This window comes from Populus trichocarpa, chromosome 7 (assembly GCF_000002775.5).
Source record: "Populus trichocarpa isolate Nisqually-1 chromosome 7, P.trichocarpa_v4.1, whole genome shotgun sequence".
NCBI lineage: Eukaryota > Viridiplantae > Streptophyta > Magnoliopsida > Malpighiales > Salicaceae > Populus > Populus trichocarpa.
Window position 1 is genome coordinate 4,759,149 of NC_037291.2, and position 22,990 is coordinate 4,782,138.

Below are 22,990 nucleotides of genomic sequence, written 5' to 3' on the forward strand. Positions count from 1 at the left end.
TTATTAAATATATTAGGTTGCGTCCGACCGGGTCAGGTTGGGCTGACAAGTGGGCTAACAGACTTGGCCTCTCTGTTTTTTAAATTGGGTTGGACCCGTCCTAGCCATCTGAGTTGGGCTGGAACGGGTCCAGCCCGACTCAATCGAGTTGGGCTGATTGGCGGCCCAACATATTTTGCTTTTTTTTTTTTTGGGTTTGCATCTGCTAGCAAAATCCACCAATTGGAGGACGTGAGTTATTTCACATCCTATATGCAGATATGAGAGGGGAAGGAGAAGAAGAAGCTCACTTGGTGTAGGGGTTGCGACTGCCATCACTGGTCTGGTGTGAGGACGGTGAAAGTGTTGGTGGCTGGATTGTTATGGTGTAGGAAGAAGAAGACGTTTGTGGTGGAAAGGAGAAGCTTGTGGTGGTTGTCCCTATCACTGGCGAGGAGATAAGTTTACAAGGATGTTGAGTTGTTGGAGGTCACGACTTGGGGGAGGTTGTGGTGGCTGAAAAAGCCAAAGTTGTGACAGTAGAGGAGAAAAAAAGGAAGGTTGGAAACTTAAAAACTAGAGTTTGATGTTTTTCTCAAAAATAGTCCTTGGTTATGAATTTCCTCAATTTAGCTTTTAATTGACCTTAACACTTTAATTTTCTTGTGATTTTACCCCATTTGAACCAATTGACTTTGTAAAAATTAAATTTAGTCCTTTAAAATTTCAATCTTCTCAATTAAGCTCAAATTGGGCTCCTAAACTTAATTTTTCACCAATTAAGTCCCTAACAAAATTAATTTGACCCATTTAAAGTATAATTAAGTCCTTGTACCTAATTAAGTCCTTTAATTGGACCCAAATTAATTTTTTAACATAATTAAACTTTTAATTAGGCTTATGATTAAATCAAATTGGCCTATTAAAAATCTAATTATATCATTGGACTTAATTTTTATGTAGATTCATCCAATAATCATTTAATTTGACCTTGAATCTGCATTGTCTCTCCAATTTTGGGTACAATGAGGTATAATTATAGTTTGGTTTTTTATATAGATGAAATCCTCCTCAACCTTATTTTGTCATATTGTCAGTCTTCTTGTTATTGTTATTTATTTTTTATAGGGAAGGAAAAAAGATAAAATTTAGAGAATAACCAAAAAATAGGTTATGACAAGTACGGAAGAGGCTCCTAGGAGGAAACATGTTATTGAGGTGGCACTAAGATATTGGCTTCGAATACCCTGATTACTTCACTTGTAAGATAATTGATGTTTGTTGTCCTTGTAAAAACAAGGAGGTCCATGTCAAAGTAAACTAGCTTCAACCTATATATGATTTTTCATGAATTGTTTTACTTTGAACAAACTTCTATTTGATAAAACATAAAGTTTTCTCCAAAAAGCATGTTCCATTACTCCTCTTATTAAGACTTCCATTACTCTAAAGGGCATGCTCCTGTTCTTAAACATTGAGCATCTCCGCATTGAATCTTCTCAGATATACCTGTGTAGACTCGCCCTCTTGTTGGATAACACTAAAAATCTATGGAGATTTTCATGGCAGGTATGATGGTGCTAAAGCATGCCACTAGCTTGGCCCATAGGTCACCGACACCTTCAATAAAGTTTGGTTCTAGGTTGTTATACCAAGCACGTGCAGATCCTATGAAGGTTGTAGGGAATATCTTACACATTGAGTCATGGTCTTGGATGATCAACTCTAAGCTATTACGCACATTTTACATATGCTCCCTTGGATCGGTCAAGCCATCATAGTTGTCCAAACTCATTTTCATAGAAAAATAGTCCTTAAGGAGTCGAGTGTTCAATATGCATTTGGACAAAGGAGAAACCCTCCACTGATGAGAGCTATAAACATTCCCCTAGGCATGCTCATTCCCTTAGACTGCTCATGCACAGACTGTCTCCTTGTTTTTTGTCAATTAGGCTCTAGGGAGCCCAGAGGGCTTAACGTAGTGCCAAGGGAGGGTGACATTTCCTTAAACATGCCAAGGGGGGATATTTATTTTTTTAGGCGTGTCAAGGGAGGATGATAGTTATCTTGGACTTGGCCAACTATCAAGTCCATGTGCCTTGAGTTTGACATGTTCATCAAACTCGCGTTACCTTGGACTTGGTTAAATGTCAAGTCCAAGTACCTTGAGTCTGACATGTTCGCCAGACTCATATTACCTCATTACCTTGATCGTGCCAAGAGAGGATGTGCATTCCCTTGGGTGTGCCTGAGGCTTGGCACACTACCAAGCCCAATAGTGTTTGAGTCTAGCTAGCGTCAAACCCAGCGTTCCCGGGGTGCCAAGCTCAATTGTGTGTTTTCTCAGGACTTGGCACACTGTCAATCCTATCATGCCTTCACTAGGATGTATTTTTGTCCTAAAAATTTAAACTCATGAGTTCTTGAACTATTTTTTTTATAAAGATATACTAATAAAATCTTAGTTTTATCACCTATATATGTTTTATGGATATAGAATAAATTAGGTCTCTCAACTTGCATTCAAAATGAAAAAAGAAGAAGAAGAAGAAAACTTGTTTGTGCTAGATACACAGGCCCACCGGGGATACCTCTTGTTGGATTCACTTGTTTCGGATTAATGGCTAAAGGGTGGGGCATCAAGTTAGCCACATTATTATTATTATTATTATTATTATTATTATTATTATTATTATTTAGCCTTTAAAGTAATTTAAAGTAGATAATGTTACCCTATGTACATATGTATCTATCTAATATTAATTATATTAATGATGATTAAAAGATTTCATTCAATTTACTCCAATTTGTTAATATAAACCTTAATTTACCATAAAATATAATTTTAATGTAAAATCATAATAAATTTTCTTTACTTTTTTTTTATTACAAACTAATGAAATAGAGAAAAAAAATATTATTTAAGAAAATAAAATACTTATTTAGTATATATTATGTCTTATTTTCATACAAATATAAAGGTAGATTTAAATTTCAGTGCGTCAATTGTTCTTTTACTTTACGCAACTAATTTTCATTGGACTGAATCCACTGATAGACATGAAGATAAAGATAAGGTATCAATCCTTTGTATAATTAATGCAATAAATTAAGTTTATTTGATTTTTAATAATTCTCAAGTACTATTCTCAAAAAGAAATAATGGTAAGTACCTTTACTCTAAAAGAAATAATCTTTTAATTACCTATAAATTGTGTAAATAAATAAATAAAAGCTAGAACATTTTCTCAGGTATCACTTACAATTTCCAACTTACCTTGCAGAATTAAGAAATTAAGATAGGGAGTGTACTAACCAGTACAAGGCCTTCGATAATCCCATCTGTATAATACTCGGGTTGTGTGACTTGCAGAGATATAAGGTGGCCAATCATGGTGTTCATACTCTCTAAATCCTCCTTCCTTTTATGTTCATCAACCAACCCTTGTAAGAACATGTCCATTCTCTTGCCAAGTCTTATCACTGTCTTCTCAAATTCACCACCATCTATCCAATTCAATATGGGCAAGAAATCCCCTGGATTCGATGCCCCAGCAAAAGTTACAGCCTCCGTCATTATCTCCCTGAACTGCCGTGCCTCTTCTTCATCAGTCACATCATCCACATAATACCTCTTCCCTGCGACCATTCTCATCATAATATTAAACGTTAGCTCTTGAAACATTGATTTTAACTCCTACCTTACCAAAGTTTTGAAGCGAATTATGTGAAAGTTTGATGAGAAGCTGCTTGATTTCGTCTTTTCGAATGCTTACAAACTTGTTGATACCATGAGTGGAGAAAATCTCTACAGCACCAATGCGGCGTAGGTTGCGCCAATGATCACCATATGGTGCTTGCAGTAAGGTGGTGTGGTTATAAGCAAGGTGTTTGCCTAAGAGTAATTTCGGACGGTTGGCTAAAACAACATCATTTTTAGTGAAGAACTCTTCAAACGGTGACGGCGAGGATATAAGAACCACCAGACGAGAACCGAATCGTAGAGAGATGATAGGACCATATTTTTTAGCAAGGCTGTAAAAAGTAAGGTGCATTGGACGTCGTTTTAAGAGATGGAGATGACCAATAACTGGAAGGGCAGGTGGGCTGGGAGGAAGGGCACTATTTTTGTGTTTTCTTGATAGATGAAGTTTTAGAGCAAGGAGGAAGAAGAGAAGAGAAAGGGAAACGTAAAATACTCTGACTTCCATGCCTGCGGCTTCCTTGCTTAATCTTGATTGAGTGTTTTAATTAATATTTTGTATTTCTGCATTACAGACTATAAACAGGAAGGTGTGCTCTTCTAGATTTTGGATTTATTGCAAGCAGAGTTCTCCCATCCATAGTTATTAAATCCGGCTCGGGTCTCACCTAATTTTTATGGATCAATCTAGATTAACTCGGATTAATTCAAAAAAATAAAAAAAATATTTAAAATTTTAATATTTTATATAAAAAATTAATAAAGATCCATGTAAATATAGGTTATACATATTGTAAATAATGAAGTTTAAAAGAATATATTTTTAAAAAAATTATCTCATATTAAAAAGATATTATGTGAAGCTTTTAAGTTGAAGTATTTAAACAAAATTTTTTTTTATCCCACATTGAAAAAATAACTTTTTTATTGAGAACATAAAATATATATACTAATGGGTTTCAAATCCCACATTGAAAAAACATAACTTTTTTCTTGGGAACATAGAGTATATATACGAAAGGGCTTCAAATCCCACATTGAAAAGATACTATGTTATTATTTTAAGTTGAAGTATTTAAACCAAAAAGTTTTTTATCCCACATTGAAAAAACATAATTTTTTTTTCTTGGGAACATAGAGTATATATATGAAAGGGCTTCAAATTCCACATTGAAAAGATACCATGTTATCCTTTTAAGTTGAAATACTTAAACCAAAAAGTTTTTTATCCCAAATTGAAAAAATATAATTTTTTTCTTGAGAACATAGAGTATATATACTAATGGGTTTTAAATCCCACATTAAAAAAAAAAAACACCGGGTCTTACCCAGGTCGCCTAGGTCATGGGTCGACTCGCGGGGTCGTCCAGGTTTTGCCAGGTTGTTGCCCCGACCGGTTTTTTATTAAACCTGGACCGGTCCAGCGACCGAGTCCCGGGTCCACCCGCGGGGCCGGGCCAGGTTTAATAACCAGGGTCTGATCTGATCAAAATAAACACAAACAAAATCATTAGTACAGTAAATGAATAAAACCTATGTTATCAAGTCTCGACTCCTTTACCTGATGATTTTCGTGGGAATATGCAGGGACTTTCTAGTCTATTATCTGCATGTTTGGAATTATAATAGTGATTGCGATTTAAAATATTTTTCATTTATAAATACATCAAAATAAAGTTTTTTTATTTTTTAAAAATTATTTTTGACATTAGCATATCAAAACTCTCTAAAAACATTAATAAATAAATAAATTTTAAGCAATTTTTTTTTAATTTTTTTTTGAAAAACATAATTTGCACCACATTCTCAAATACAACTAAGTTAGTGAGTACACAAACTAAAAAAGCCTTTTATGTGGAAAAAAAAGAAAAGAAAAGAAAAGCCTTTGAAGTATATGCCAGTGAATACACAAATTTAGGCATAGTTTATTGCTTAAAAGTAGTTTTTATAGAAAATAAATTATTTTTTTATATTTGATAGTATCATGAAAAATAAGTTAAAAAATATTTTTTAATATTTAACTATATCATGAAAAATAAGTTGAAAAATAATTTATTTGTTTCTTTAAATTTATTAAAATAATGAGGATCAAATCTAATAAAAAAAAAAATTGAAGGAGAATGGAATCGAAAAAAATCTAATTTCATAAATTATTTTAAATAAAATAAATGATAATTAAAATAATAGAAACCAAATCTGATAGATAAAAAAAAGTTGGAAAATAATGAAATAAAAAAAAAATATAATTTCATAAATTATTTCAAATAAGATAAATACAATAAAAATAATGGAGATCAAATTTTATAGATTAAAATTTTCTATTAAGAGAAGGATAAGAGAAAAGTAAATAATAATCAAAAGAATGAGAATCAAAGTTGATGTAAAAATCATATTGTAATGCATGAAATAAAAACAATTCAAAACAAAATCTGTAATAATTAAAATATTGAGGACCAAATTTAATATAATCAATAGATAACAAAATATTTTTAAATTTTTCACAACTTTTAAAAAATATTTTATATAAAAAATAAAAAGAAAATACTTTTTTGAAAACTAAACCAGATGTTTCTTTTACTGGAAAATATTTTTCATTGATTAACTTTTTTAATAGTAAAATAATATAGAAACATTTAGAAAGTAATTTTCAAAAAACTATTTTTCATGGCCTTAACTATCATAATAATAATAATAATAATGATGGATCCATCACAAACCATGATTGGATTATTTAATTCAAAATCTTAAAATTTATCCAGACAAAGTAACATCATAACTGCAAACTTATTACTCAAAAATTAAAAACTCATTGTTTGTTGAAAATTAGTTTTTTTTTAAAGTGGGTTTCATAAAAAAAATTGATTCTTAAAAAATAAATGGATAACAAATTTGACATATAAGAAAATTGATGGATAATTATTTGATAAAAAATTCTAATTTCATAATTTTTTTCAAATAAAACAAATAATAATAAAAAAAATCAAGAATGAATTTGACAGATAAAAAAAATTAAAAAAGATTGAAATTAAAAAAAATCCAATTTCATCAATTATTTCAAATAAAATAAATAGTGATCAAAATAATAAAGATCAAATCTGATAAATTAAAAAATCAATTAAGAAAAAAAATAAGAGAAAAAAATTTAACAATAAAAAAATATGAACCGAATTAATATAAAAATCAAACTAAATCAGATTTTAAAGAAAATAAGTAAAACAAATAGAATTTTTGCTTGGAAATTCATCAAAATAATATATATTTTTTATTTTTTAAAAATTATTTTTGACATTAGCATATTAAAATGATATAAAAACATAAAAAAATTAATTTAAAATAAAAAAATTCAATTTTTTTCAAAAACACTTTTAAAATACAATAACAAATCTTAAATATTTAGAAAAAACTAGGTTGATTACGCTGTGGGTAAGACCAAATCTTTTTAAAAAACAAAAGAAAAAAAAGTTAGATGAAAAAAAAAGAGTCTAAGCACAAAAGTCAAAAGGCAACTAGAATGACTAATAATAACGTTGTTTGTTTTTTTTTTAAAAAAAAATTCAAGATGACCCTATGTTTTTAAACAATATATTGAGTTAGTTTAGATCAACTTGGATTAATCCGGGTTAAGTTTTTAAATCTATAATTCGGATCATATAACTGTGACAACTTTATAAAAAACAAAAAAAAAATATTGGGATGGTTATTTAATGCCAAATAATTCTATATAAATCAAATTAAAATATATATAATAAATACTAGTTCAAAATAAACCAAGGATAGAATTGAAAAAAAATTTAATATATATATATATATATATATATATATATATATATATATATGTGTGTGTGTGTGTGTGTGTGTGTGTGTGTGTGTGTTTATCTATTATATATAGATTATGTATTATTTGTTTTTCTTGGCCCATTTACTTTTTTTTTAATTAACTGTTTCTTTTTAAAAAGTTACAGCAAATTCTATTTAAATAAAATTATCAAGATTATATTTTAAAAAAATATTTTAAATAAGAAAAAATTAAATAAAACTATATTTGAAATATGACACACGGTGAAAAAAAAAAGTAGTTTTGTGCTGAAAATTATAAGAAGATTAGAACATGATAAAATGGAAAATGCGGGGATACAAACTATACAGTGAAATCAGATTGGGTCGGGCACATGGCTAAAGCAATCCATCTACCCATCTCTTTGAAGCCCATTTGTTTAGATGTCAAATTCGAAAAAAGGGAAAACCTCAATTAAGGCCAAATTATCAATTACATCCCAAGCCTATGAATTGTATCAATTAAGTCCTAAACATTTCCTATATTTCTCAATCGTGTCCTTTTTTTAATTTGTTTCATAAATTAAGTTCAATTTGCATAATATATGTGCTAAAATGATGTCAATCTAAATAAATTTGACGAAAAAAATAATTAAAGTTAATATTTTCAATCTAGTATGCATATTGATGCACTCGAACAACGTTAGTTTAAAGAAAATTACACAAAAATGTTGACAACTATTAACAAAAAGACTTGATTGAAAATATTTTGAAACGTTTAGGACTTAATTGATAAATGTGAGAGTTTGTAGGAATCAATTGATAATAAGAATATAAATATGGGACTAAATTAAGGTTTCCCAAAACAATTATCATATAGCAATACAGAAAATCTCGCTTCATAACATAAACGGTTTTTCAGTTCCAGAGCTACTCCGTCTCCCTCATTTCCACCTGCGCTGCCTCTCAACCTTCTCTCTAGCCCATATGATTTATATGAGCTATAATCACAGTCGTTAATTCCGGCGAATTTTGTTACAATGACTTCAATCACCTCCGTCGAATTGAATTACCTCGTTTTCCGTTACCTTCAAGAATCAGGTTCGGTTTACCTTTTTACGTTTTCATGCACTTTAGGGTTTATATTTTTGCTTTTATTCTTATTTTTTTGTGAAATAACGAAGGTTAGGGTTTTGCTTTTAGAGTTTGGTTTTAAATGTAATTATTTAGAATTTTTAAGTCTTGCTATGTTCAGAATCTGTAATTTCGGGGTTTTGTTCTGTATTACCCACTAAAAAGGAGCCTGAGCTTGTAGATCTGTGAACTTGCTTCTTCTAGTCTTGTTTAATTTTATTTAAATATTTTTGTATTTTGTTAAGAACATGAAAAGCTTGTATACTCATTGGTTGCCTGAATTTACAATATGAAATTTAAATGAAGTATGGAGATGCAATTTAAAATTTATGAAAAAGATTGGGCCGCCTTGAATGACATTTTTAATTTTAAGGGATTTGATTTTAATGCAATCGAAAGCCTCCATTGGGCCATATTTATGTAAGAAATCTTTTAATTTTTTTTGAGTTTCCGGCAAAAGAAAAACAAAATAGTAAATGTGTTCTGGTAGTTATTGCTTTTAGCAGTGACATTGGGTAATGTTAGAAGGCAAAGGGTTATGAGATACGATTGTGAATTTAAAGATTAGTTTTTGAGATTTTTTTATGTTCCTGCAGGTTTTACGCATTCAGCTTTTGTTTTAGGATATGAGGCAGGAATTAACAAATGCACCATAGATGGCAATATGGTTCCACCTGGTGCTCTCATTTCTTTTGTACAAAAGGGGCTTCAGTACTTGGAAATGGAAGCGAATTTGAGTAATGTTAGCATGTTTAAATCTTTTGTTCTCTGATTTTTTGGTTTTTAAATTAGTGTTTGTTTAGCATTTTTTGCTTTACATGCCTTGGGATTTATATTGATCAAGGTTTGTTTCAAGCTTGCCAGAGTGATGCAGATGTAGATGAAGATTTCTCATTTTTGCAACCTTTGGATCTTATCACAAAAGATGTGAATGAATTGCGGCAGATAATAAAAGAGAAGAAAAAAAATTTGCGCAAGGATGGAGAGAAGGAGAAGGAGAAGGAGAAAGACAAAGACAAAGACAAAGACAAAGACAAAGAGTTCGAAAGGGAACATGAAAGAGAACGTGCACGAGTGAGAGAGAAGGAAAGACATGAAAGGGAAAAGGAGAATGAAAAGGATAGAGAGAGGTTAGAAAGGGAAAAAGAGCGAGACAAGCAGCATGAGGATAACACTGATAGCAGAATGATTACTGATACAGAAGACAAGCATGAAGAAAATGGGATTTCTGAAGGCAATTTCACTTCTGTGCTTTATTTATTTATTTTTATGTCCCTTTGCCATTTTTAGTTTCTTGAATTTTATCTTAACATCTTATTTGAGGTTTTCAAGGCACCTTGGCCTCACCTCATGCCTCCAAGGTGAGTGCATTGGCATCTTGTGACAACACTGCCATGGTTAAATTTTAAGACCTTTCTTGTATATACTACTGTTCTTTGTTCTTTTCCTAGGTTTTTTAAGCTTAAGCTCTAATATAGATTATCTTCACTTACAATTTTACTTCACTGCTTTACCATAGTCTGGAGTTCTATGCTGTCACAATGTCGGGATGGTGAGGCTACTGTTAAAAGCCATTTTGTTTTCCTTTTTCCCTTGGAATGTGGTGAAATGTTAGTTATATAGTGGACATGGATAAGTGATTATTAATTTTCAGTATTAATTTTCAGTTTTCTGTTATTTTCTTGAATAATTAGTGAATATATTGCATTCTTACTCCCTTTCTCTGCCTCTTTTTCTCACCTTCATGTTATATATTTCCTAAAATGTGAAAATCTATTATTTAGTTGGACCAGAGCCAATGGATATTTCTACAGCGTCAACATCTCAGACATGTGAAATTCCTAGTTCCGATGTGATGATTTTGGAAGGACATACTTCTGAGGTTGGAACATTTGCCATCCTTTTTGCTTTTTATATTAATATCTTGTTTTTTGTTTTCTCCATTTGCCATCCATGTGCTTCTTTTCATTTGCTTCCTTTCAGGTTTGTGCCTGTGCATGGAGTCCAACAGGATCACTTCTTGCATCAGGGTCAGTAATTTTTGGCTGAGACACTTCTTTTGTTGATAATTCTGTGTTTGCAACTCTGATTTATATGCCAAAACTTATTGTATCTTGATTCTTAGTTTTCTGTTATTTGGTAAAAGTTGCTCTATGAGATATGTCATTATGTTAACTTTATTAGCGACAGAACATTATTTAAACATAACAGGCTATGCAAGGTTATTATTCTTCTGTAAATATAAAGTATGTCAGGCTGAATGTTTTATTGGTAATTGGTTATATAATCCTCAAATAGGTAAAACTAATTTCACCAAGGAAATGAAGTAAGTTTAAATAATCTTTAGATTTGATGCAATGTGTTACATTATTTTTAAATGAAGGATACACATGCTGGACAATTTGGAAAAAATAAGAGCAAATCATTTAAGTTTCTTGTCTTAAAAGAAATGTGTATCATATCCACTGTAGAGATTTTCTTTGCCCTCAGTTCCCTTGTGAGTATATGTGCTGCTTTATCTAGTGTCTTTATGAGTTCTGCTATTTCAATTGGTATTTAATTTCACTATCACATTCAATTTCAATATGGGAGGATATGATGGTATATAGATTGCCCATTCGATTTTTCTACTTTGATAGTGTCAACACTAATGGCCTTCAGTGGTAACGTGGTTTTCTGGACATTATGCAAGCATCTGTAATGTAACCTTTCTTAAAGTTGCAGATTACTTGTAATATTGCACGGCATCTATAATAGCCTCAGAAAATTGTTGGTTTTCCTTTCCTTACCCTACATCTCACACATCACTCTTTTTATCATAATTTCTAGTTCTGGAGATTCCACAGCACGAATTTGGACAATAGCTGAGGGGACCTCTAGGTCAGTTGCTCAGAATGGTCCTTTAAATGTGCTGGTATTGAAGCATGTAAAGGGAAGGACAAATGAGAAAAGCAAAGATGTGACAACACTTGATTGGAATGTGAGTTCTCTTAAAGGCTTTGATTGTCGAGAATAGTAATTTTAATTTTCTTCATATTGTTGCCTTATGAATTTACTCTTCATCAAGATTTTCATGTCATAAGAATGTACTTCTTGAGGTATTCCCCTTTTTTTCTTTCCCCCTCTTAGCATAATGGAGGCTTTACGAGAAAAAAAAATGACCTGCATGTGACCACATGGTTCTTGTTAAACAAAATGTCCCAAGGAAATAAATAATGTGAGTTGACAAGAATTATGTTGGCTATGTTGAGAATTAGGTTAGCTATGTTGATTCCGATGGGCTTATGACTGTGTGTATCATATTATGTAATTTCAATGGAGAAGGAAAAAAGGAAGCTTAACATGGCAAGTCATTTACTCAACTTCAAATGGGCTCAAACTGAAGCTGATAGGCAGGGTGTGATGAAAATGGTTTCCTTTGTTGCAGGATCAAGAAAATTAATTTTACATGTCAAATTAATCTATTTTCCTCACAAGCACTCATCACTATCTTGCCTCCTATTATACAGGGTGAGGGAACATTACTTGCAACTGGCTCTTATGATGGGCAGGCGAGAATTTGGAGTACAGACGGTAAGATATTTCAAATGATCTGTTTCATTCCCTTCTATTTCAGGCTGAAAGTGAGCAGCAAGTCATATATGTAAAAATAAACAATAAAGGGAGCTCAGATATCTTTTCTTGTTTTTTTTGTGTGTTCATTTCTCACTCTTAAGGGTAGGGCATGTTAACACAAGTGTGCCACTATCAACTTGTCACTTAGACACCAATACAGCAGTTTTTTTTATAAAAATATGTGTACACACATATATGCATATACTATTATTCTGTTGTTGATTGAAATCGTGCTTTTACTTCAGATTTTCTGTGCAATTTGGAACTCTGGTTTATCTTCTGGATCTTTTCCCTTGTCCAGGTGAACTAAAGACTACATTGAGTAAGCATAAAGGACCCATATTTACTTTGAAGTGGAACAAGAAGGGGGATTATCTGCTAACTGGAAGCTGTGATAAAACAGCAATTGTGTGGGATGTGAGGGCTGAGGAATGGAAACAGCAGTTTGAGTTTCATTCAGGTTTTAAATTGCTCTTAAATTGCTAGAATCAGTAGTCTTTTGTCAGAAAAAAGAAATCACTGATTATTGTTACATTTGCTTTCATATTGGTATTTGTTTTAGGTCCTACACTTGATGTTGACTGGCGCAATAATGTTTCATTTGCAACAAGTTCCACTGACAATATGATATATGTTTGCAAAGTTGGAGAAACGCGCCCTATTAAAACTTTTGCTGGACATCAGGTTTGTACTATCTTTCTACAATTGCATATTGTTCATGCTGTTCTACTCAAACATGCCCAAAGTAATTTAGTCAGAGCATTTTTATATCTCAAGTAAGCTGGCAGATTTTAAAAAAACAATTGGGTCAGATTCTAGAGGGGCTGAGAATCCACAACCGAACCTTGTGTGTGTATGATATTATCAATGGGGTAATGCGAGACCAAGTCTGATTAATTTAGTAGGAAGCCACCAATCTGGTAAAATAAATAAATATAGAATAATTTCATACTTCAAATCAATGATTGACTAGCATTGTTATTTAATTGACCTGGATGCCTAATCTGACGAACCACCAGGTTGCACTGTTGTGTTTCTCTTGGCTACATAGAAAACTTGATGATGCTATTTATTGACTGGGTTATAATCTGCAGTATTCAACTTAAAGCTTTGCAGTCAAATGAATTTTTCTTGAGCAACAATCAAAGCTTTTCATGCTGCTTATATTTTTTACTTTTTGCAATTTCAGGGCGAGGTTAATTGTGTCAAGTGGGATCCTACAGGTTCATGGTTGGCATCTTGCTCTGATGATATCAGTGCTAAGGTTATTATCTGTGCCTTTTTTTTGTCATCTATACACTGATTTGCATTTTAGTTTTCAGGTATTATATTTGTTCATTTATGACTCATGAATGCCCTACACTAATCTCTGAGCTTTTATTTTAAGCATAATCCCTTGATTTATCATTGTTTATGAGCCCTTTTAAGTCCTATTTCATTTCTTGTTAGCTTGCTATTTTCGTGGTTGGCAACTGATGAAATTGGACTGCAGATATGGAGCATGAAGCAGGAGAAGTATGTTCATGATTTAAGGGAGCATTCTAAGGTACCGCCTACCTTTTATTTTTGCAGTTCAAGATTTGTTGGTGTTGATGCATTCTCTTTATATAGCACATTGGATTGCTATCATGAATCTTTATTAATCGTGTTGCAGGAGATTTATACTATCAGATGGAGCCCCACTGGACCTGGTACAAACAATCCCAACCAGCCATTAGTGCTGGCTAGGTAAAACTACTGCTTTTAACTTAAATGTTATTGGTGCATCTTCACTTGCATGCACAGACACGTGCATTACAAATTAAGTAGTTCTGGTTACTGTCTGACATTTGTCTTGCTAGTTTTCAAGAAATCCTGTTAGTCTTAATCCCAGTTTTGTATAGGATCATGAAACATCAAGTTCTTGTATCACATTGTATGATTCAGGTCAACTTTGATGAATTGTTTTATGTTTTCTTTCTGATATTATGCGGTTCTGCTTTCTGTATAGTGCATCATTTGACTCAACAGTGAAGTTATGGGACGTGGAATTTGGGAAACTTCTCTGCAGTTTGAATGGACACAGGTATACACTTAACCTTTTCTCTCTCTTCGTATTGAAGGATCAGGAGAAAAAAAATTAGTTTCGTTATCAGCTTCTAGGTAGTTGAATGCTTGAAGATTAAATGAGCCAATATTTGAAGTTATCTTCATTCATTGCTCTGAAATCTGACTTCCTGTGATATCAACCTGTTATTTTCTTTTGAAAATTCTTGACTTCTGCTCCAATTTTTCTCCTGACCTCTTTTCTTTTTTATTAACATCAAATACTAAACTGATACTTGTTGAGTTTGGCTGATCAGTGCCAGATGGATCTGCAATCCTCTCTTGCTTTAGTCCCTGGAATTTCAGGACTGCTCTAGTTAAAGAGGAATGCATTTTCATTCTGTTATCCTGTCATTGAACAGATAATTGAATTTATGATTAATCAAATTGTTACTGCTCTATTTGTAGCTATTATTGATGAATGTCTTTTAATTGAATTTCCAGGGAGCCTGTGTATTCGGTAGCATTTAGTCCTAATGGAGAATACCTGGCAAGTGGATCTCTTGATAGATGCATCAACATTTGGTCATTGAGGGAAGGAAAGATTGTGAAAACATATGCTGGCAACGGGGGAATATTTGAAGTTTGTTGGAATAAGGAAGGTGATAAAATTGCTGCCTGTTTTGCCAACAATACAGTTTGTGTTTTAGATTTCAGAATGTGAAAGCTTGTGAGGTGCTAGGATCGGCTGGGATTTCTTGAAGCTTGTAGTAGCATTCTATTTAGCTGGTCTTCAGTTTCCCGTGGAAGTGAGCTTTCCTTCGATGGGGATGTGAAAAGTTCTTCGATTTGGTAGGTTTTTCATTTTATTTTTTTGGTAGTTATAGGTGTTACTAATTTGTAATTCAAAGATTGCTGCAAGTCGTAAGTGAATCTCCCCAGCAAATTTGTTAGCTAGGCATCTGCTCTGTAGGACATGGTTCGGGAACAATTATGTACAGAATTGTTTGCATTGGATCCTTTTTAGCGTCGTTTACATTACCACTATTTCTTATGAAGCATCCATCTTTCTGAAATTTCAGTTGTCCACTGTTTCATATCCTGCTCAGAACTGAAGAACATCTGGTGTGCGCACCAGCACCCACACATTCAATAATGGAATACTTGTGGTTTCTTTCTATAAACATAAAAGAAATTGGCACTTGTATAGTAGGCATACTGAATATCGAAGACGTGCAGTGCTGCTACCGAGACTGGCATGTATTCCAGTTTGCAGCGGGACTGCGCCATCTGCAGGCCAACGAGAACCACATCTGATCTCAATATGAAAGGCTTCTGTGGAAATATTCAAGTACATTAAACAGTGAGATGATGATGGCCTGGAAAACATTTCTTAGAAATAACTGCTTTATGCGGCAATACAGGATCACAGATTTATTGGCAATACAGGATCACAGATTTATTCACAATCCCAGGCTAGATGTACAATTTACCAATAGTCTCCACAAGAACATAAGCCATTTACAAAGTGGTGGAAACGGTTTCGATCCCTCATTACAACCTTGCGTCCGGTGATCTTCGAAATCAACTTTGTCACAGCATGACAATCCGCGCAGACCCTCAGATTCTTTACGATCTTTATTGTAGTGCCTGGTTTGGTTGTTATAAGCCCAAAAGCTAGGGCAAGTTTCTCACTGTGAACCCCAAGTGACCGCTCCTTTTGCGCATCCTCCAAGTCATGTAATACAATATCTGTCTGTGGGGTATAACCATGAGTTTTAAGCCAGCCATTTATCTCCTCCAACATTTCATAGATCTCTCTGCTCTTTGGATGTCTCAAATCTCCAGCCAAAAACTCATGCACCTTGTTATTCACTTCAATCGAGCTACACCCAGGCTCTTTCTCAAACCCACTCTCTTTCATCAAGGTCCTCACCCTCGCCACACCTTCCCAATTGCCAGCTGCTGCATAAATGTTAGAAAGAAGAACATAAGTCCCTGAATTTGCAAGATTCTGGCTAACAAGATACTCCGCTATTTGCTCTCCCAGGGCAATGTTGCCATGGAGCCTGCAAGCCCCAAGCAGAGTTCCCCACAATACGGGATCCTGATCAATCTCCATGTTCTTAACAAGTTCATACGCTTCTTCTAAATACCCAGCACGGCCAAGAAGATTTACCATACACCCATAATGCTCAACCTTGGGTTCAATCCCATATTCATCTTTCATTGAATAGAAAAATTTCCATCCTTCACTGACCAAACCAGCATGACTACAAGCATTTAATACACCAATAAACGTTATATCTGTAGGTTGGTATCCGATCATACACATCTCTTTAAACAACCGCAGAGCATCTTGGCTAAATCCGTGCATTGCATACCCAACAACCATCGAATTCCAAGCAACAACATCCTTGTTACTGATCCTCTCAAAAACCAACCGCGCATCCTCCAAACTCCCACATTTACTATACATATCAATCAAAGACGTACCTACTCGAACATTAATCCCAATCCCATTATTCTCAATATATGAATGAACCCACCTTCCCGTCTCCAAAGCCCCAGTTTGCCCACAAGCAGAAAGAACAGCCAACACAGTAACTTCGTTCGGTCTCACTTTGGCATTCAACATTTGTCTAAACAACAACAATCCTTCATTAGGTAATCCATGTTGCGCGTACCCATCAATCATAACGTTCCAACAAATGGCATCCCTCTCTTCCAGCCCATCAAACAACACTCTTGCCTCGTCAATCATCCCATACTTAGCATAACAAGTAATCATCGCTGTCAACGAAACTAAACTCTTCTCAGGCATTGCATCAAACAGCGTACGCGCAGAAACAACATCGCCTCCTCTTGCATACACGTCAACAAGACAAGTCCTCACATACAATTCTGCATCAAACCCAAATTTTATTGCTTGCCCATGTAGCAATTTTGCAGGTTCAATCGGGCATGACTTCAATATCGATGAGAAAGTAAATGCATTAGGGAATACATTTTGACTCAACATTTGGACATAGAAAAGAAGTGCTAGGTGATGTAGATTGTGAATAGTGTGGGCATGAATAATAGAAGTATAAAAAAAGACATTGGGGTTTTGGGTTTTGTTAAACAGTGCAAGAGAGCGGTTTAAGTGACCCAGAGAGGAGTAAGAACGTTGAAGCTTGAAGTTGAGGATTGGGTGGTCATGGAGATTGTGGCGGTAGAGAAAGGCGTGGACTTGGTTGAGATGGTTTAAGGATTTGGATTTGTCGATTAAAATTGCGATTTTTTCTGGTGGAGGGTTGTGCAGAGTGGTGGAGGAGCGGGTTGTGTTGGCGTGTGGTAGTGGTGGTGGTGGTGGAGGAGTACTGAAGATAGGGGTAGAGGACATGGAATTGTCCGTTTTCTTGTAGTCACGGTGGCTTAACAAGCTTATTCAGTATGTTCGCGAAATTATTAATCAGCAGCGGAATGGCTGAACTGAATTGTTGTTCTTTTTTAGATGAACATATCCGTTCGTTCAAGTTGAGCCATACTCTAACATTTGTCACTCACTTTTTCATAGTCCTTGTAGTTTATTAAGAATAATTAATTAGTCCCTATAGTATTAAAATAGTAATTGATCAATACATTGACGACTGATTTCCTTCTTTTAATGTTTATATTTTCCATCAAACTATGTTTCTTTTCTTTTCTCTATTTCATTATAAAAGAAAAGAAAAATTTCTTATTTAATATTTTAGGTTTTTAAAACATATATGACATTTTTAAAATACTCTATGAAACATCGATGAAAATAACTCTAAACTATAATTAAATTTAATAAATAGTTAATTAAATTATAATTATGACTACATTTGGTTTCATGCACTATATATAGCATTATATCCTAGTTCTAAAAAAGATCTAATATTTGTCATTTTAATAATTTAATTCATTCTATTAATATTTCTTTCACGTATCAATATTTTGTTGTTATAATCAATATAATTATGTATATAATCTCGTTTATGGTTTATCATATATATATATTAACTTGCCATCAATGTTTTAATATTTATTTATTAATTGAATTTAAATTAAAAATCTATGTCCTAAATATAAAAACTCTCGTTTGGTGGTTTTTTTTTTTTTTTTAAATCTCATGCCAATCAAACCTTTCTGGTCTTTTGGCCAATGCAAGCCTAGACAAATGTATGTAAAAGAGGTGTTTCAAAAAGCATAATCTCATTCTCAAACAAAGCTGAAAGTGGAGACTGAGTTTGGAAATACAAGCCAACCCGTATTTTTAAAAAATTCAATTTTTATTTTGCTAAAAATTAAATTTTTTTATATCTTTTAGATCGTTTTGATGTGTTGATCTCAAAAATAATTTTTAAAAAATAAAAAAACATTATTTTGATGCATTTCGGTATGAAAAACACTTTGAAAAGCAACCACAATCATACTTCTAAACAGGCTAGAGATTAAATAACTAATCCCAAATGATTTGGTTTCTAAATAACCACAAACGACACAATAACACCCATAAACACACCACCTCAACTATTTTAGAATATACACACGGCAATGACTTGTTTATGCACACAATTTACAACTCAACAAGTTAATAATAGTAAAAAAAATTTATAGATATAAGAAAGAGCGTAAAAATGAATTTTATACTGATTCAACACTAACAACCTTCTCCACTTCCTAAGTGATAAGCTTGAACTTGTATTATCACTTACATTCTATTTCACGGGATAAACCACATCTAACAATGAATCATTTTATAGGATCAAGATTCAAACCTCTACAACATATTTTATTTTTTATTTTGGGCTTAAGATCAAGACCACCAATTTTTTTTCACATGAAAATATTGAAACTAGCTAACCCTTTTTCATTGATATAGACTAAAAACCTATATGAGCTCTCATAAAAAGCTTACAACTAAAACCCAAGCAGTTATAATCTTACTTATATTTTAGCAATAAATTTCACTTAAAAAAGTGAAAATAATATACCATCACAAGAAAGATTATAAAATGAAATCATGAAAACTCATGTTCTTAGTAGGTGAAATCTAACTTTTTTTAGGTGAGGTATAGATGCAATCAATATGTATGAGAATAATCAAAAGTAAGCTCAAAGTAAAAAGAAGATCATTATGTAAGAATATGAATTTTTTACCTCAATGATTGTTACAAACTTATAAAATATATAAGAAGAGGTTTATTTATATAAAAGAAGGCTAGTAGCCATTTAGAGTAACATAGAATAGACCAAGAAATTTGAATTTTGGAAGTTTAATATACCATATGGTTCAAGCAAAACAATGTAAAAATATATCATCCATGAGGTAAGAGTGGCAACATGGAGTGGGAGATTTGAAATGCTTGTCTTGTTTGTCCTAGTTAAAAATGGGAGAAAATGTAATTTTAAATTTAAATATAGGTATAAGTACAAAGATAATCAAGTTTTGGTGAATGAACAAGCTAAGTACAACTTTGATATATTTGATCACAAGAGATAATAAATATTTTAAGCTTATTCAAGTACTAAGATCGCTAGCCATTTATGCAAGGAAAGTCACTTAGTATCTAGAGGGTTTAAGAAAGGTTTATGTAGTTGAGTTGTATAGTTTACTTTTCACACCCCGTGATTTTTTTATGCAACTTCATCTTTTCCATTAATTATATACATGTAAAATGAAGTGAATTTTTTTTTTTACATTGTCAGAGTCTCCCCTATACAATGTCCTTCTTAATCAACACATAAAAACACAAACTGCAGATTTCTCATGCATATCAACCATGTAAAGGATTCTATATTTTAAATAAGTATTTTTTTAATCTAATAAAATTTCAGTAGAGTTTATCATGTACGGGGACCCACCTAAAATTTTATCTCGTATTAATACTTGCAAACATAACAATAACTCAACACATTTACTCATGCACCAATACTCATAGGTAGCCTCAATAACTAGTTCAACCTCGGATGTCCCTTTTGATTTTCAAGAAAACATCTCCAATTAGTACTCACATCACTTCAACTCATTGTTTATACTTATTCAAACACATCATTATTCATTTCATTCTATTAATCTATATCTCAAATGCAATTTCATATTTTTCTATATTTTCAACTTACATTTAACATACAATTTCACATTCCTTACTTTCATTATGCATCCAAGATATATATATATATATATATATATATATATCAATTTTCTATTTTACCAACTTACCAACCAAGACACAACATATATAACCATTTAAATCACAATCTTGCAATCAATTTTTAAATTTCACAATATCGTTGTAAAACCTAAATATTTACACAAATCTACCAATTCTCATACTTCTATCTTTCAATATTTACAACACATAACCCAATATCTAAACATTTTATTTCACATGAATCACAATCATGATTAAACACAATTCCACCAATTTCATACTTTCATTTTCCCACATTTAACAACATAAACCAATACCTAAACAACTTATTCCACATGAATCACAATCAAGCATAACACACTACCATCATCATACCAATCTAATTTAAGCAAAACAACATCAATTAAACACCAAAGCTTATACAATTCCACCAATTTCTATACTTTTGATTTCCCCATATTTTACAAACATAAATTATTACCCAAACAACTTATTCCAAATGAATTACAATCAAGAATAACACACTAACATCATCACACCGATCCAATTTAAGCATAACAGATAATTTAAACACCAAAACTTACAAAATTCACCAATTTCCACATTTTTACCATTCCAAAATATACCAACAAGTAAATTCTTAGCAATTCACTTTATAATATTCACAACTAATTTCAAACATCCCCAATATCATTAAAACATAATAAATCAACCCAATTTAGTCAAATTTCTAAATCCTTAAAAATTCCAAACCATGGCCAGCCATTCTAATGTTTCAAATTCCATAATCAATTTTTAATTTCTTCAATTTGATTTTTATTCATATCATCACATCCACAATTAACCAATAATTACACAATTTTACATTTCCATTCAAAATTATATAAACCCTAAAAGTTCAATTGGGGATTTTCAATCCCCCATAGTTAACCAAACAAAAGGTTAAATAGATGATTTTCTAAAAGAGTTTGTTGAAGTGAAGACATCTATATAAAATGAGATTATTCGGTTAAGTGCTTTACTTTTGGCAGATGTTGTTAGACTACTCTAGAATAACAACAAGCAATCTTAAAGTTTATTATAATAATTATGATTTATCCATACCTATAAATAAATGGTCTGGAAAGATGAAAGAAGAAAGCAATTTTTCTTTTGATACTTCTATTGTTGTTGAAGTGCTTGAAAGAATGCGGTCTTTTATATGTCAAAGATCAAGAATTAATGCTCTATGAAAACTTCTAGAAGAATTTAGAATTCGAGAATTTAAAGCTTGAGTTACAAAAGCAAAACATTATTGTCACTAGTAAAAAATGATATTTCTATAATCACCGAAGAGAGATAAGAGGCTTAACTAAGAAGTGTTTCTATGGAAGTTGAACTAGTAAAAGTAAGAGACGATATTACATTTCAAACTAGCAAACCTATAGAGTCATATAAAACTATAAAGTTCCTTAAAGATACATTGTCTTAAGTAGAGATCAATGTTTATTTGCTAACAAAACAAAATAATCATGTTTTGGACAACAAAACTAAATTAGAAAAATAAGCTAAGAAAGTCAATAGAAAAAGCTGAGTCTATTGATCTGGCAACTGCCTTGTTAAATATGGAAATCACTAGAGGATTCATTATCAAAGGTGTTAAATGAAATTTCTATTGTAGAAGACGAAAAGAGGATATCTGAATAGAGTATCTTTATGCTTAGTTCTAAGTCAAACACATGCATGAATGAATTAGCTAAAATCAATGACAACTTAGAAAGTAGGTCTATAGAGTTTATGTATCACATTAGTGTTTTAATAAATTCATCTATGAAAATTAAGAAGTCTTTAATTTTTTTGCAAGACTTTTATTTCCCTACTGAAACACTATCGAGAAAGTTAAGGGCAATCATGGATGCTGGATTTTTGTTTTGAGTACATAAGGTCTCTGAAAGAAAAGAGAAGAATATGTAACTGTATAAATAAGAGCCTAATAAAACCACAATAAAATTAGAAGTACATCATAAAAAATGATTGTTTGCTTGTACCAATATCATAAGAGAATTGTAGTTTGTAGTTAAAAACGAATTATTGGAACTAAACTCTATTCTTGAGCTTGAAAAGTTGAACCTTAATTTGATTCAAGAAGCAAGTGATGATGGTGTAGACAACACAAAAAATCAACAAAGACTTGATGATAAAGAACACCCCAAGATAGCAAAAAAGTTATCATTAGTTGCAACAAGATCTCAAACTCAATTTAATGAATTTGAGAGTACAAGTAATGTGGTAGCTACAATTATAGAAGACTTGTATAACAAATTATAGAAAGCACAATAACTTCAAATAAAGTCAACAAAAAAAAGCTTTGTAGTTCGAAATAAGGTTTGGGAGTTGGAGACTGAAGATGATCGTTACAAAATTCATGCAAAGACTTGAGACTCAAGATAACATATTACCAAGCTATAGTGGAAAAGCGAAGGCACGAAAAGCAGAACTATCATCTTAATGAGGCAATCTGATGGTGAAAGATCAAGAGGCTGGAAAACCTCTTATGTTTGCTTCATAATTGAAAACTCTTTTTTGAGGAGATGAGTAGGATTGAAATAACCTTTCA

General features: G+C 32.2%; 3 protein-coding genes across 4 annotated transcripts; 1 reads left to right on the forward strand and 2 right to left on the reverse strand.

Annotated features, from left to right (window-relative positions):
• Window positions 1-3,006: 3,006 nt before the first annotated feature.
• LOC18101164 (cytochrome P450 81E8) lies at window positions 3,007-4,190 on the reverse strand. Its single transcript, XM_052454600.1, has 3 exons — window positions 3,686-4,190; window positions 3,296-3,618; window positions 3,007-3,030 (listed from the first exon to the last, which is right to left on the reverse strand). Exons 1-3 carry the CDS (start codon window positions 4,188-4,190, stop codon window positions 3,007-3,009), a joined length of 852 nt encoding a protein of 283 aa, XP_052310560.1.
• Window positions 4,191-8,331: 4,141 nt separating this feature from the next.
• On the forward strand, window positions 8,332-15,306 carry LOC18101163 (WD40 repeat-containing protein HOS15). 2 transcript variants are annotated; one of them, XM_024605350.2, is made up of 14 exons: window positions 8,332-8,557; window positions 9,187-9,332; window positions 9,455-9,824; window positions 10,375-10,472; window positions 10,574-10,620; window positions 11,420-11,570; window positions 12,100-12,163; window positions 12,507-12,665; window positions 12,768-12,889; window positions 13,395-13,469; window positions 13,698-13,751; window positions 13,860-13,933; window positions 14,196-14,270; window positions 14,735-15,306. In XM_024605350.2, the coding sequence occupies exons 1-14, from the start codon at window positions 8,497-8,499 to the stop codon at window positions 14,952-14,954; spliced, it is 1,716 nt and encodes a 571-aa protein (XP_024461118.2). In that variant the 5' UTR covers window positions 8,332-8,496; the 3' UTR covers window positions 14,955-15,306. The 2 variants fall into 2 exon arrangements, with proteins under 2 accessions (XP_024461118.2, XP_024461117.2); XM_024605349.2 differs by having other exon boundaries at window positions 9,187-9,327; window positions 9,447-9,824.
• A 257-nt stretch (window positions 15,307-15,563) lies between these two features.
• Window positions 15,564-17,753, reverse strand: LOC18101162 (pentatricopeptide repeat-containing protein ELI1, chloroplastic). Its single transcript, XM_006380614.3, has one exon. The coding sequence runs from the start codon at window positions 17,613-17,615 to the stop codon at window positions 15,720-15,722; it is 1,896 nt and encodes a 631-aa protein (XP_006380676.2). The 5' UTR covers window positions 17,616-17,753; the 3' UTR covers window positions 15,564-15,719.
• Window positions 17,754-22,990: the final 5,237 nt, after the last annotated feature.

Coding starts and splice junctions, on each gene's coding strand:
- LOC18101162 (XM_006380614.3), bottom strand. CDS start 17,615: ATGTCCTCTACCCCTATCTTCAGTACTCCTCCACCACCACCACCACTA.
- LOC18101163 (XM_024605349.2), top strand. CDS start 8,497: ATGACTTCAATCACCTCCGTCGAATTGAATTACCTCGTTTTCCGTTAC. Junction 10,621..11,419: donor GGATCACTTCTTGCATCAGG/GTCAGTAATTTT, acceptor CATAATTTCTAG/TTCTGGAGATTCCACAGCAC. Junction 12,164..12,506: donor GAGAATTTGGAGTACAGACG/GTAAGATATTTC, acceptor TCCCTTGTCCAG/GTGAACTAAAGACTACATTG.
- LOC18101164 (XM_052454600.1), bottom strand. CDS start 4,190: ATGGAAGTCAGAGTATTTTACGTTTCCCTTTCTCTTCTCTTCTTCCTC. Junction 3,619..3,685: donor TAATTCGCTTCAAAACTTTG/GTAAGGTAGGAG, acceptor GAATGGTCGCAG/GGAAGAGGTATTATGTGGAT. Junction 3,031..3,295: donor TTATCGAAGGCCTTGTACTG/GTTAGTACACTC, acceptor CATGTCTATCAG/TGGATTCAGTCCAATGAAAA.